The sequence below is a fragment of the Mizuhopecten yessoensis genome, unplaced genomic scaffold (assembly GCF_002113885.1).
Source record: "Mizuhopecten yessoensis strain PY_sf001 unplaced genomic scaffold, ASM211388v2 scaffold1669, whole genome shotgun sequence".
Classification (NCBI taxonomy): domain Eukaryota; kingdom Metazoa; phylum Mollusca; class Bivalvia; order Pectinida; family Pectinidae; genus Mizuhopecten; species Mizuhopecten yessoensis.
The window spans coordinates 202576-217575 of record NW_018404162.1 but is presented as its reverse complement, the minus strand read 5'-3'; the positions used below and the strand labels follow the sequence as shown (position 1 = coordinate 217575).

At 37.9% G+C, this 15000-nt stretch overlaps 2 protein-coding genes across 2 annotated transcripts in view; both read left to right on the top strand.

The window, feature by feature from the left end:
* Window positions 1-4110, top strand: part of LOC110466382 (major surface-labeled trophozoite antigen 417-like) — a 22532-nt gene extending 18422 nt beyond the window's left edge. Inside the window, exons 13-14 of the mRNA XM_021522832.1 lie at window positions 37-233; window positions 1508-4110. Of these exons, the coding sequence (XP_021378507.1) occupies window positions 37-233; window positions 1508-1536 (226 nt within the window). The 3' untranslated portion in view covers window positions 1537-4110. The remainder of the gene's footprint in view (window positions 1-36; window positions 234-1507) is intronic.
* A 10095-nt stretch (window positions 4111-14205) lies between these two features.
* The window catches only part of LOC110466352, an 80197-nt gene continuing 79402 nt past the window's right edge, over window positions 14206-15000 (top strand). Inside the window, exon 1 of the mRNA XM_021522799.1 lies at window positions 14206-14366. Coding sequence (XP_021378474.1) covers window positions 14273-14366 — 94 coding nt within the window. The 5' untranslated portion in view covers window positions 14206-14272. The remainder of the gene's footprint in view (window positions 14367-15000) is intronic.

Here is a 15000-nt window from a genome sequence, read left to right as displayed (position 1 = left end):
TTTGTTGGTTTATAACACTTGATCATTTATCTACAGGACGGCATCACCACCAGTGGAAAAATATGTGACAGTTGAAGACTACCAACTAGCGCCTTCTCGGATGCAAGCACATCCACTGTACTCAAAACCAGCGTTGATGCCTCCACCCTCCGTCCATGAGTCTTTCTACGACAACAGGTCCTTTTCTGGAGATGCCATCAACCCAGAAGTCACATTGGATTTCCAGAACGGCAGTAAGTAATTCTGTCCATAAATTGTTATACATCATTATTGTACCTCATTCACTCTACACTAATGTCTGAGTTAGTTGTTTCTTTGCGTTTTGTCCGTCCGTCATCAACTTCTCTTCTATGGTCAGGATACTTGGTGAGTAGGTTACTAGGTTGAGGAATATCAGTTTGTTCAGATAAATGCCGTTGATCCACATTACAGGTCACGAGTGTAAACTGTGCTACATATGTTCAATTTCAATTTCAACAAATTTTATTGACAATATAAGCAATAGTCAATAGGATCAGACATCAGGCATAGCCTATCTAAGTCCTCTCCTTAAAGTGACANAACTACATATGTTCAAAATAATTCAAATGAATCATAAGGCGTAAGACTCATTAGCTTGAAAATGGTTAAGATCCATGCACATAGTCATATATGATTGCTGGCATGAAGAAAAAATACAAGTATACTACCATAGGGTAGCAACGGATTCTGGACCCGCCTTGTGGTACTTATTCCCAGCTAATTTCACTGAAACACGTTTGATCGTTACCATATTACTATATGCGTATACCGATCTCAACCAGATTTGCCATGTAGCATCCCTCTTGGCCTGATGTCGTAGTTAACTAGTAGCTTGCTGGAATGAATGCATATGGATATAAGCATTGATCAAATATAGGTGTACATTGTAAAAAAACACCTTTCTGTAATGAATCATTAGGCATAGAGTGGAGTTTTCTTGTGTAAGGGGCGATCAATAGAGTTTCAATAACATACCTTGACCGACAATTAAGGCCAACGGGGTCAAATGTGTTAAAATCTTAAAATGACTCGTCATAAGTAATGAACTGCGATACATATTGTTTTAACCTGTAGATTGCTAAGGCTAAAGTCTAACCACAATATGTGTATCTCTTTCTTAATTAAAAAAGATTCAGAGAAAAAAACAAAATGAAACCTATTAGAGGTAAATATTTGCCATCCTTACTCTCTTGCCAAAATGTTGTACCTTGTAATATTTTAAACAAAATACAATTTTGAACACTTAACCCGATGATGCTCATACCCAGTAAAATGGCATTCGTTGTATCCAATGTTGTTTGGAACAAGTGTTATTTGAGTGCTTTGTTTCTGCTACAATCCCGTTATCAACAAAAAGAAGATTGATGTATATCCCATATATCTCTTTGATATACTTTCAGGATAATCGAACTCTCTCTTTAGGATTTCTTTAAAGGTTGTTTTTGGGTTAAATTATCTTTTTTTTTTTTCTTTTTCTTTTTTGCAGCATCAGATCCTGCCTTTTACACTGCCTGAAATGGACTTTATCATTAGAAACATGTAAGGAAAGTGTTTGTGTGTTACCAGCACAAAGTTTCGTCGTGCCCAGGCAGTGACAAAGAACACATCAAGTATATGCAGCATTGTGTGTGTGTTTTGTAATTGCTTAAGCTGTCATTCTCATGAAGAAATGTAATTTATGTCAAGTTTTTTTAAAATATAGATCAGCTGTTACATTATGTATATGAAAATATGCTCTTTTTAACCCCTCTTCCCCCTAATCCCCTGTCCGTCCATTACATTTCCTGACGGGTTGCAATATTCAAAACAAATGATCGTAAAATTCGCAAAATTTGGATGAGGGTTGCGCTGTAGATGGAGAAGAAATATTTTGATTCCTCGCATGGTTCGTCAAGGCCAAGTTATGTTACTTAAACTAAAAATAAAACTGATATCAAATGCTGCCTGCTCTTGTGGCTATCGTGTTCAAAAGGTCGAAGGTTAGGTTTTAAATCAATACAAATATTTAATTAAATGTGCAATTGTATGGAAGAAACAATGAAATCCTCTTTATATGTGGTAGAATTATTGCATACTTTCATGTAGGTAAACACATATGGATCACTATAATGTTGTAGAAACATGTTGCTCTCCAGTGTGATATGCGTTGAGAAATGGCTATGTTAGGTTGCAAACACTCCTTCACTGACATTGTAATGTCTAATAGAACTTCACGGCCCTCCACAAGTGATGCCTCAGTGACTTTCATAATGCTGTCTACAAACACATCTCAGCCATCGACTGACAATGGAGTAGCAATGGAGTAGAGTCTGTACAATGCCATCACTCCACAAACACATCTGAGCCATCGGCTGACAATGGAGTAGCAATGGAGTAGAGTCTGTACAATCACATCACTCCTCAAACACCTACAACAGATGAATCAATGCACGCGAATCCTCCAGAAGCAGCGCTGCTTCCGTCAATCGTTTGTTCTTGTTGAGTTCGATGGTTCATACTGGTGTATTTTAGATTTATATATATACATTAACCTTAGCCTAGATTAACGTAAAATATTGCCTGAATAATAAAGCGATACATTATTTGCATAATAAAGTATGATTATTTCATTGTGTCCATTGGAAAATAAATAAAAATAATTACTAAATAAATGTAATCCTGACCATTATTTTAAATCATGTTAACCATTTTTATATGATAAAAATATCTAATATGTCCATTTTGTGCATTTTAAGACATGCATGTGTGATATTGGTACATCTTTGGCCTATATAGACAAAGGATAAGACATTCTTAAGAAGACGTTGAAATATTACGAATGTGGTGACTGCATCCTCCGACTAGGAATAGATTACTTAGTCCTGGTTAGTTTATTAACCTGAATTTATTGGTCCAGAGGTGGTTTAACAAGATGTTCGCCCTGATCAAGGGGTTGTTAAAGAGATAAGCTTTCGTTGTGTTGTATAAAAAGTCTACAGCTTGTATGATACACCGCTACTTGAGTACGGTTATTCGTTAAGGTAGGGGCTCGGGTTGTGTTGTGTAAAAAAGTCTACAGCTTGTATGATATACCGCTACTTGAGTACGGTTATTCGTTAAGGTAGGGGCTCGGGTTGTGTTGTGTAAAAAGTCTACAGTTTGTATGATACACCGCTACTTGAGTACGGTTATTCGTTAAGGTAGAGGCTATGATTGTGTTGTGTAAAAAGTTTACAGCTTGTATGATACACCGCTACTTGAGTACGGTTATTCGTTAAGGTAAATGCTCTGGTTGACATCATTGTCTCTGCCTATGCAATACAGATAACGCTGATTAAACTTACTACCTATGCAAACTTATTAATGCATTAAACTACTGTAAATGAAATATTAGCCCCAGCGAATCCTTGCAATCTAATGTATCTGAGTACAGGTAGATCTGATCGACGTTACATGTATGCTATATTTTTTGTTTTATTTGTTCGTTTGTACAATTTATATACTATAACTACAGAATGTAGAATGAATATATATCTATCTCTCTCTATATATCTATAGCTATATATCAATTTGAATCTCGTAGAATTAATCGGGTATCATAAAACCATATATGAGCAAAAATGATTATATACTGAACCCCCGAACGTAAATAATTAGCAGTATATTCAAGTGTTCCTTATTATGTTTTATTCAGCTTTAAATAAGTAGCTCCTGGCCTGTCTCTACCTAGAACATCCTTATAAAAGTGAACAAAACTAATGTCGTAATCTGCTTGTAGTACTAGCCCAATGCGAGACTACGCACACATTTAACTAAGTCGCCAACAGTTTGTAAAACGAAAACATCATCAATATTCCTACTGTAGAGATTTGTATAAATAATGAATTGAACAAAAATATCAAATGTGTGAAAAGCGAAAAGTTGTACTGACCGGATATAATATAAATATCTGTGGTGTTTTGTAACTTGTATGTGACCAACTTTCACTAACCAGATTAAGGTCAGTTATGTAACGCACTCTATAACGTACAGATATTATAAGTCCAAGGGAGACGTAGACCTTGTGTAGCCCCTTCAGATCGGGCAAATAGGAGACAGGCTGTGTTGTCCACAGAGCAAAGGAAATCCTTAGATGTTCACTGTAGAGTTGTACAAATATTACACAGAAATATTATAGGTATCCATATACTTTGTAAATATCTTGTTAGATTATTATATATATATGATTATTATGGAATGTAAACAGTATCATATCTAATATCTTATGCCAAGCATTAAAAAGCTGTCTTGAAATCAAAACTATTAATGATTTTTGTACAAAGAAATTGTAATAAATATTTTTGTTTGGAATCGTGTGTTGTGTCATTATTGAAAACAAAATAACAAAGGAAGCTTTTACATGTTGGATTGACATTTACAAAAATGCATTTAACGCTAAGGCTATCCTGGATAATGCTGTAAAAAACAAATATATATAAGGTAAGTCTACCCTGTTATACATAGTTTAATTCCCTACGGTTAGTTAACGACGTCCCTCCATGCGTGTACTGTATATATGTGTGTATGTGTGCTGGAGGCGGTGGTGAAAGCTAACTCACTGAAATACCATGTTGAAGGCACCCACCACTTTATTCCACTCGGTCTTAGCCAACTACCGTTTTAGGACTTTGGTATGTCCTGGCATTGGAACAGAAACCAATGATGTCCTCGTAAGGGGCGGGCGTTCAACACTGGCAATGTGAGGTATTGACAATCAAGGCGCTAGGAAACAAAAGGTTGTTAGGAAGTAAAGCGACGTGTTTCCACGTACAGGGTTCAAAAGCTAATAACAAATCTCATTTGTATATTATCATTCCAAATGCTGCAGGGTATTCCCTACACTGCCACCCCAACATCCCCGCTGTCTTTCTCAAAGCATCAGTTTTATCACCAAGGCAATATTGCGGCCGACCGGTTGCGCCATCATATTATATTTTGCCCATTAAAAGACTGCATCTAGAAACTTCGCCAAAGATTCCGTCTATAATACAAAATAATGATCTAATCGTAACAAATTGTATAAGTATAATGTATGACATTAACTAGATGCATTTAATTCATAAAGCAAAAATGAAAATATCAAAATAGAATTCAGCATGTAACATTAAAAAAAGTATTGCTTTGCTCATAATTAAATACTAGTATGTAATAGTTTGTCCTCAAACCCAAAGTTCAAACAAACGATAAATATATATACAAAAAGAGAGAAAAACTGCTTGTTCTTCTCACAGGTGAGTATATGGAGATTCATTTGTCGAGAAAATTGTAAGAAAATGTGTCAAATCTCCAGAATAATGGCATATATTTCCCCTGAATATATCACAACTGAGTATAAAGCGAACAAGGCTGACTGAGATTGGAAAAAAGCATGCGAAGCAAGTGAGATTTTACCTGTACACCATTCACTACAGGTTCCCACTCAGGTAAATGGTTTGACGTGTATCAAAAGTCTTGTTATCTTGATGAATTATTGTAAAATATCCAATCAAAATACATGTCATCATTCTCAAGATTTGAAGCATTTTCTCACATTTTTCTCGACAAATGCATCTTCCTGGTCATCCAACCTTATGATATTTACAAGTTTAAATGTTTTTTTCACTGAATTGTGATTTTTATTTAGATTGGAAAATGAACATATAAAAAGTGAGTTTTTCATCAGTCATTGAATGTTTTTTCCTGAAATTTAGTGTTCATGTACCTGACTTATGTTTGATAAATATTGGAGGAGGATCATTTTGTGACAGGGATTGTTTAATGTTAACGGAATGCAATACTGAATTTGATATACAGTTTGGTGTGGCAGCCATATTGGAATGTCCTTAACTGCCATTTTGCCTCAAGTACAGACTATCGCAACAATGCAGGTCGATTGGGGCTATGGACAAGTTAATGGGGCTATGGACAAGTTAATGGGGCTATGGACAAGTTCATGGTCGCCATCCTGATCCTGTACTTATTAGTATGCCTTATTGCTTTGGTGTCGCTTTTCTAGCTAGTTCTCGCTGTGAGGACAAGGCGATACTTGGATGTTACTAGTTTACAAGGCAGCAGTCGTCGAGGAAGCCGAACAAGCTGATTACTACACCTTGTCCAATTCTCCTTGTATTTTCGAGTTAGAATTATTATTTTTACTCTGGTTTCTGGTATTAATCCAAAACTTGTCAGGAATTGACTTGAAGAGTCATGTTACTGTGTCTGGTTTGTTATGTAAACATTTGGCCAACAATTAGAGGAGTCTTTATGGCTAAAAACAAAACTTACAATAGGTCGTATCGTTTTGATATAAAGTATTAGATAAATAGAGATCAAAAGTTAAATATCAATACATAAATTATGTAATTGACAAAAAATCACCTTACATAGGCTTATATAGGTCTGTACACCAGACATGTTAATGTTACACTATACATAATATTATGCACAGCAATTTATTAAACATAAAAAAAGGAAATATATTGAAAGATTTCGTACAGCGTAATAAGCATGTCAAAATACATACAGTCTACGAAGAGAAAGGCCATTTAAATGTGCCGTCAAAACTTAATGTTAAATACTTTTTTGTTATTTACTACAGGGGTGTTGACAGTGCACGGATTTCCTTTTACAGGTGTAATCGTCCATATTTAGCGTATAAAATGTTAATATGAGATGTATTTCTTATCAAGTGGAAAATCGAGCTTTGTAAACACGAGCTGTACGGGGACCGGACAGGCACATTCGACTCGCCTGTGCAACCGAATGATTTAATATGCATATTTAAATGTTAATTTTCGTATATTGGAAAGGAATGTTTTCTGTTCATTTTAAATCATCACGAGTGGAGAACAATGTTCCACTGTGTTGATAACACCGTCGATAAATCAGGCCAGCATTCCAGTTGTCCGCCTGTAGTTAGCGGGGTTCGGGAGGTACATGTACGTAACTCGACGACTCTCCCAAGACTTCTCATTAGATAGAGAAGTAAAAGCGTATGGTCCTGTGTCATTTCCTGTTAACATAAGGACAAATCTGATCTGATATTGCTTACAGTTAGGCACGTAAACTTGAAAATTTGATCGAAATAATTGTTTTGCAAAGATATTTCTATTGTTTAGGTCAATGGCTTCTGAAATGTTAACTTTAACAACCTATTAACGGGCCAATCTTCCTTATAAGTTTTATATCTTTTCTGTACAACCGGAATATGTTCTGACAAAACCGAATACTAACGGTAAGCTGTTTGATCGGTTCCAGTATCCAAACTGACCAATGACAATGTTGAAAAACAGTGGTTCCTGTGTTTTGCTGATGACCAAAGAGCTAATCTGAAAGTTAACATGTCAATTATATGGTTACACTTTCGCAAGATTCACTTTTATCTCTAAGCAAATCATAACTCATAGATAACAGGTATACGAGACTAGTCAACTCGTATAATCCGCAAGGTGGCGCGTACAAGGGCTTAGACTTTGCCTGTATGACAAGACCCAAGGGTGCACAAAAGATATGTGATAACAGATGTAAACAGCCGTGTCCCCGACCAGCGCCTTCGATGTAAACAGCCGTATCGGCGACCGTCCCCTTGGATGTAATCAGCCGTGTCCCCGACCAGCGCCTTCGATGTAAACAGCCGTGTCGCCGGCCGTCCCCTTGGATGTAAACAGCCGTGTCCCTGACCAGCGCCTTCGATGTAAACAGCCGTGTCGCCGACCGTCCCCATGGATGTAAACAGCCGTGTCCCCGACCAGCGCCTTCGATGTAAACAGCCGTGTCGCCGACCGTCCCCTTGGATGTAATCAGTCGTGTCCCCGACCAGCGCCTTCGATATAAACAGCCGTATCGCTGTTTTGGTTTTATTTTGTTTAACGTTCTTCTTCATAGCTAATGTCATTTAGGAACGTCCATATATGTGTGTAATGTATACGTGCGTGTGTACGTGTGCTGGAGGCGGTATGTTGGTATATTTGCCTCCTTGCGATAACGCGGATCTCATCCGACTGTATAGAGTGCTACCTCACTGAAATAACATGCTGAAGGCACCCAGCATAGTATTCCGTCCATTCACATTACACTGACGCTAAATGCTGAATATTAAGCAGGGGCGGTAATGGTATGGCCACAAGCCTGGTTTTATATCGTCAAAACACATTATAGATTTTAGTGAGGAAATGATACAACAAAAGATTTATTGAACATGTTCAGAACTCATTTGAAGGAAGGTGAGCACTGAGCAAAACATTTACAAGTATTTTAGTATCTTCAAAGCTTACTTGACAAAGTACTTAGATGAACGATCCTTGAGGAACCTCATATCTGTCGCCTTTTTAAGACATGTAGCGGAATACAGCAGAACCCAATATCTGTCGTGTTTTTTACGAAATGTAGTAGGATACAGCAAAACCCCATATTTGTCGCCACTCACTTATACATTGTGATACCGCATAGTTGCGTTGAGAGTTATTAACTAGTTCAGGTTGGTAGCTTAAAAAAGGCTTCAGAAATACAGTATACGCAAATATTTAAGGGTATAAAAATGTGCAAGTGGATTTTTTTTAGAGCACATGAGTGTAACCGGAGAGGGGAAATGAACAGGCTGACCGGGATACGAATCCGGGACCTTCAAACTCTGGACTGATCCTCTCACCGATTGAGTTACTTGGTAGCAAGCGATTGATGCTGCTTTTAATTCATCCCTAACTAAATAATTGCAACTGTGTAATAGAGGCATACGTTACACGGTAGACTTTTCTTTCTTTCTTTTCTCAAATTATTTCTACATTTTAAAAACTGTTTCGTATTCCCTGAAACATTCATGCACTCTGTCATGTCTCTTGTACGGTCTTGTATAACAACTCAATGACTAACTCGCTACGACTTAGGGTTCAACGTTACTCATCCCGGTGCAATGGTGCGCGTATGGTTCACAAGTAAAGAATGAAATAAATCAAAATATCATAAAAGTTACCTTTTCATATCTGATGCTTTTGCAACGATGGTGACGGGTTCGTTTGTCACCACGCCCACTTGCACCGAATAGCTACATCTGGACACGGGTGGGCGACTAGCACCGTGCTTTGGAAGTGTCCTCACAGAGCTGGCTCCCAGTATTGTTTGGTAGGGACTGCAGATGTGTGGTTTATTGTGGACGTTGTTATAATGTTGTTTCTCGGAGCATTGGTATGGATCAGTCTGGTACAGGCACAGGACGGACCCATTCTGGTAGACGTATGTAACATACTAGAGTTTTCTTCTTCTTTTACAGATGGTTTATGAAAACGGGATTATTTTCGTAAAATGTCAGTATAGTAAGTAAATTTGAACGGCGATGTTAGTCGTACAGGAACTACTATCTGATTAATAACAAGCTGTCAGATACATGCGTGATGCCTAGATACTCTGGGCAGGGTAGTATCATGCTCTGAAATTTCATTATGTTTGATTTCATATTGTGATCAAGCATTTCGTCGAGTCCATATTTCGGTACGACGTTAAGCATGCGTACAATGCACACTAAACTATATGTGCCATGTCACATTCCATTCCTTGAGGCTCTGTGTGTGTAAATTGTGTAAAAAAATATAATTTATAGGGAGCTGAAAACAATGGCTGCTCAACCTAATGGATGGTATATGTGGGTTTTTTATGATAACCGAGATGATGGTTAGATAATTAAAAACAATATTAAAAGGCAAGTAATGGTCATTGTTTAGTGTCCTTGTAACATTGACACCACAGTATGTAAGATTAAGGTTTCTACCTCTAAATGATTTACCAGATTTAGCAAATCCCCAAAATCAACGATATTAGAGATAGCCATACTATTTGCTGGTCGGGTGGTCGGTTTGCGCAGAGGAGAGCGCACTTGCCTTTCACCAAGGCGGTCGGGGTTCGATTTCCCGATCGGACGTGAAAAGGTATGAGGTCACCTGCCCGACCACGTAGGTTTTCTCCGGGTACTCCGGTTTCCTCCCACAGTAAGACCCCCGCACGCGCTAACATCAGGGCCAACAAGAGTGGTTAGTATAAGTTGTAAAATGAACGAAGTTTATATTTTTTATCATTTGCTGATTTCTAATTTCTGCTATATTTAAGGCCTCAAACCAAACATGTCTGCATATTGAATTACTTTTCATACTGAATGTTGTTGGGTTGAACAAACAGCGTACGTAGTCGTGAACAACTTATTGTAGAACATCACACTGGAATGTGGAGCGTCTAACTGGACTCTGGTGGACACATGGTGCCTCAGACTAGTCGACCATCAGTCAACGTGGATCGAGGCTCACGGGATCTGTAGAAGGTAACGTGCAACATGTTACCAACTCAGTGTCGGACACGGGAAGGTTTGGGGTGTTGCTTCTGCTATCAGAAAAGGGAAATTACTTTTATTCTTTAAAATGACGGTTATGGGGTATTATGTGTGGCTCAAATGAAGTTTTGAGGTTAAATTTCCCTCCTTAGAAATCCTTGATCGGCCATTGTGCCAAATGCCGTTTCTTTTAAAACTGTCAATGTCAATCTATCATTAATTGTTAGACAGTTCACTGCCTATTTTTCATGTTCTAGCTACGAATCAAATCTGGTCGCAGTCACCGATCGTCTGCTTCACAATGACGTCGTCGAACTTATCCGCACTGCGCATGCTCAGTATTGGATCGGTAAGTTTGGGTGATGCTAGGTCTGACGTCACGCCCTCAGTTGTATACATTTATATTATAATTATGTTTCCACTTGTATCTTCTTTTATTTTCCGTATTGTGTTGGTCTGTGGTATATTACGTCTGGTGTTATGTTCTGTAAAATACTTGCTTCCTCTAATCTGCTGTTCTGTGATGGCGTATGTTTCTGGAATGACGTTTGTTTCTTATCGTCCGCTGGTCAGTGATGACGATTTATTAAATGTTGTCTGCTGGTCTGTGATGACGCATATTTCATATTGCCTGCTGGTCGGTGATGACGTATGTTTCCTATTGTCTGCTGGTCCGTGATGACGTATGTTTCATATTGTCTGCTGTTCTGTGATGACGCATATTTCATATTGTCTGCTGGTCTTTGATGGCGTACGTTTCATATTGTCTGCTGTTCTTTGATGACGTATATTTCATATTGTCTGCTGTTCTGTAGTGACGTATGTTTCACATTGTCTGCTGTTTTGTGATGACGTATATTTCATATTGTCTGCTGTTCTTTGATGACGTATATTTCATATTGTCTGCTATTCTGTAGTGACGTATGTTTCACATTGCCTGCTGTTCTGTGGTGACGTATGTTTCATATTGTTTGTTGTTCTGTGGTGACGTATGTTTCACATTGTCTGCTATTCTGTAGTGACGTATGTTTCACATTGTCTGCTGGTCTGTAATGACGTATGTTTCACATTGTCTGCTGTTCTGTGATGACGTATGTTTCATATTGTCTGCTGTTCTGTGGTGACGTATGTTTCACATTGTCTGCTGTTCTGTGATTACGTATGTTTCACATTGTCTGCTGTTCTGTGATGACGTATGTTTCACATTGTCTGCTGTTCTGTGATGACGTATGTGTCACATTGTCTGCTGGTCGTTGTTGACTTATGTTTCATATTGTCTGCTGTTCTGTTGTGACGTATGTTTCATATTGTCTGATGTTCTGTGATGACGTATGTTTCATATTGTCTGCTGTTCTGTGGTGACGTATGTTTCACATTGTCTGCTGTTCTGTGATGACGTATGTTTCACAGTGTCTGCTGTTCTGTGATGACGTATGTGTCACATTGTCTGCTGGTCGTTGTTGACGTATGTTTCACATTGTCTGCTGTTCTGTGGTGACGTATGTTTCACATTGTCTGCTGGGCTGTGATGACGTATGTTTCACATTGTCTTCTGGTCTGTGATGACGTATGTTTCACATTGTCTGATGTTCTGTGATGACGTATGTTTCATATTGTTTGTTGTTCTGTGGTGACGTATGCTTCATATTGATTGTTGTTTCGTGATGACGTATGTTTCACATTGTCTGCTGGTCTTTGATGACGTATGTTTCACATTGTCTGCTGGTCTGTAATTACGTATGTTTCACATTGTCTGATGTTCTGTGATGACGTATGTTTCATATTGTCTGCTGGTCTGTGATGACGTATGTTTCACATTGTCTGCTGTTCTGTGGTGATGTATGTTTCATATTATTTGTTGTTCTATGATGACTTCTGTTTTATATTGTTTGTTGTTCTGTGATGACGTATGTTTCATATTGTTTGTTGTTCTGTGGTGACGTATGTTTCATTTTGTTTGTTGTTCTGTGGTGACGTATGTTTCATATTGTTTGTTGTTCTGTGGTGACGTATGTTTCATATTGATTGATATTCTGTGGTGACGTATGTTTCATATTGTTTGTTGTTCTGTGGTGACGTATATTTCATATTGATTGTTGTTTCGTGATGACGTATGTTTCATATTGCCTGCTGGTCTTTGATGACGTATATTTCATATTGTCTGCTGTTCTGTAGTGACGTAGGTTTCACATTGTCTGCTGGTCTGTGATGACGTATTTTTCACATTGTTTGTTGTTCTGTGGTGAGGTATGTTTCATATTGTCTGCTGGTCTGTAATGACGTATGTTTCACATTGTCTGCTGGTCTGTGATGACGTATGTTTCACATTGTCTGCTGTTCTGTGATGACGTATGTTTCACATTGTCTGCTGGTCTGTAATGACGTATGTTTCACATTGTCTGCTGGTCTGTAATGACGTATGTTTCTACGTTGTTCTGTGGTGACGTATGTTTCATATTGTTTGTTGTTCTGTGATGACGTATGGTTCATATTGCCTGTTGTTCTGTGATGACGTATGTTTCCTATTGTTTGTTGTTCAGTGGTGACGTATGTGTCATATTGTTTGTTGTTCTGTGATGACGTATGGTTCATATTGCCTGTTGTTCTGCGATGACGTATGTTTCCTATTGTTTGTTGTTTTGTGGTGACGTATGTTTCATATTGTTTGTTGTTCAGTGGTGACGTATGTTTTCTATTGTTTGTTGTTCTGTGATGACGTATGGTTCAAATTGCCTGTTGTTCTGTGATGACGTATGTTTCCTATTGTGTGCAGTTCTGTGATGACGTCTGGTTCATATTGATTGTTGTTTCGTGATGACGTATGTTTCATATTGATTGTTGTTCTGTGGTGACGTATATTTCATATTGTTTGTGATAGCAAAAAGGATCAGGAAACACCTTAGCGTTACTGTTTTGAATGTTGAAAATATCATAGTCAAAGACACGTTCCGATAAACTCATCACAGCACGATGCTCATGTTCATAATAATCTTAATGTTTTCAAGGATTGTTTACAGTGTAGTGATGAGAATAATGCTAATATACTTGAAAAAATATAATTCATTTTACTTCCAAGCCTTTTATTATACAAAATGTTGAATATAAGATAATTTGACTAATGTCGGTGGCTAGATGATGATACCAATGATGCCTTGAATTAGTATAGATTTCTACAAGATATTTATAAACTACATATTACCAAAATATATATGCCAGTGTATGGCGAGGGACTTCGTGTGATGTGAATCCCATCGAGGTTCCTTGCTTAACACAATAAATGAGACTTACTTTCAACTAAATCGTTGTTACTCCCCTTGCATCACTATTTATTTAACTACTTCTACTATGTAGCAGTGCTCTGAAATGAAATGAAATGGCATATCATGTGAAAATCTTATTAAATAATATCATATCGTATATACTTCCGGAGATGACATACTTTCTTTATGAAATATGTTGAATAGATCCTTTTCAAGATAAAATGTACCTGTTTATATAGCGCCATATACGATTTGTAAACTTACTCTTAAGCGCTTTTGATAAGATATAAAGAGCATGATATATGTTATATAGATTATTAAACATCCCCTCTCGATAAAAATATATTGATTTCTTGTCAAAGTATGGTAAAAATAAAGTCCTTTAATTATTTGTTTCATGTTTTATTTCTTACCATTTGGCATTAAAATCTATGTAAAAAACATAAGAAATGTATCTTATACTGTAGTTTCGCTCTACATCCATATTTTAGGTCTAACGCTACTTCAAAACCTGACTGGTGATGTATGGAAACCAGAAACACACATTGCATCTCTGCTGCAAGTTGACGCGTCAGTGGACAATGGGCTCGTGGCGAAATGGTCAAATGGTGAGAACGGGACAGAGTTCCAGGGATACTGGGATGTACGCCAGCCTGACCTACCCCGGGGAAGCTGTGTATATATGAGGGAGGACACTACAGGCCGGTGGAGGTGGGCGGTGGGGAACTGTGACGCTAGGAGGAAGTTCATCTGTCAGTATGCTGCCTGCAATCAAGGTAAGCTGACCATAGTTGTTTTCCATCATCTATTCATTACTAATTCTGTACGTTCCTGTTTGTGACAATCCTATTTGTGACAATCCTGTTCGTGACAATCCTGTTTGTGACAATCCTATTTGTGACAATCCTGTTTGTGACAATCCTGTTTGTGGTAGTCCTGTATGTGACAATCCTGTATGTAACAATCCTATTTGTGACAATCCTGTTTGTGACAATCCTGTTTGTGACAATCCTATTTGTGACAATCCTGTTCGTGACAATCCTGTTTGTGGTAGTCCTGTTCATGACAATCCTGTTTGTGACAATCCTGTTTGTGACAATCCTGTCTGTGACAATCCTGTTTGTGGTAGTCCTGTATGTGACAATCCTGTATGTAACAATCCTATTTGTGACAATCTTGTTTGTGACAATCCTGTTTGTGACAATCCTATTTGTGACAATCCTGTTCGTGACAATCCTGTTTGTGGTAGTCCTGTTTGTGGTTGTCCTGTTCGTGACAATCCTATTTGTGACAATCCTGTTTGTGGTAGTCCTGTTTGTGGTAGTCCTGTTTGTGGTAGTCCTGTTCGTGACAATCCTATTTGTGACAATCCTGTTTGTGGTAGTCCTGTTTGTGGTAGTCCTGTTTGTG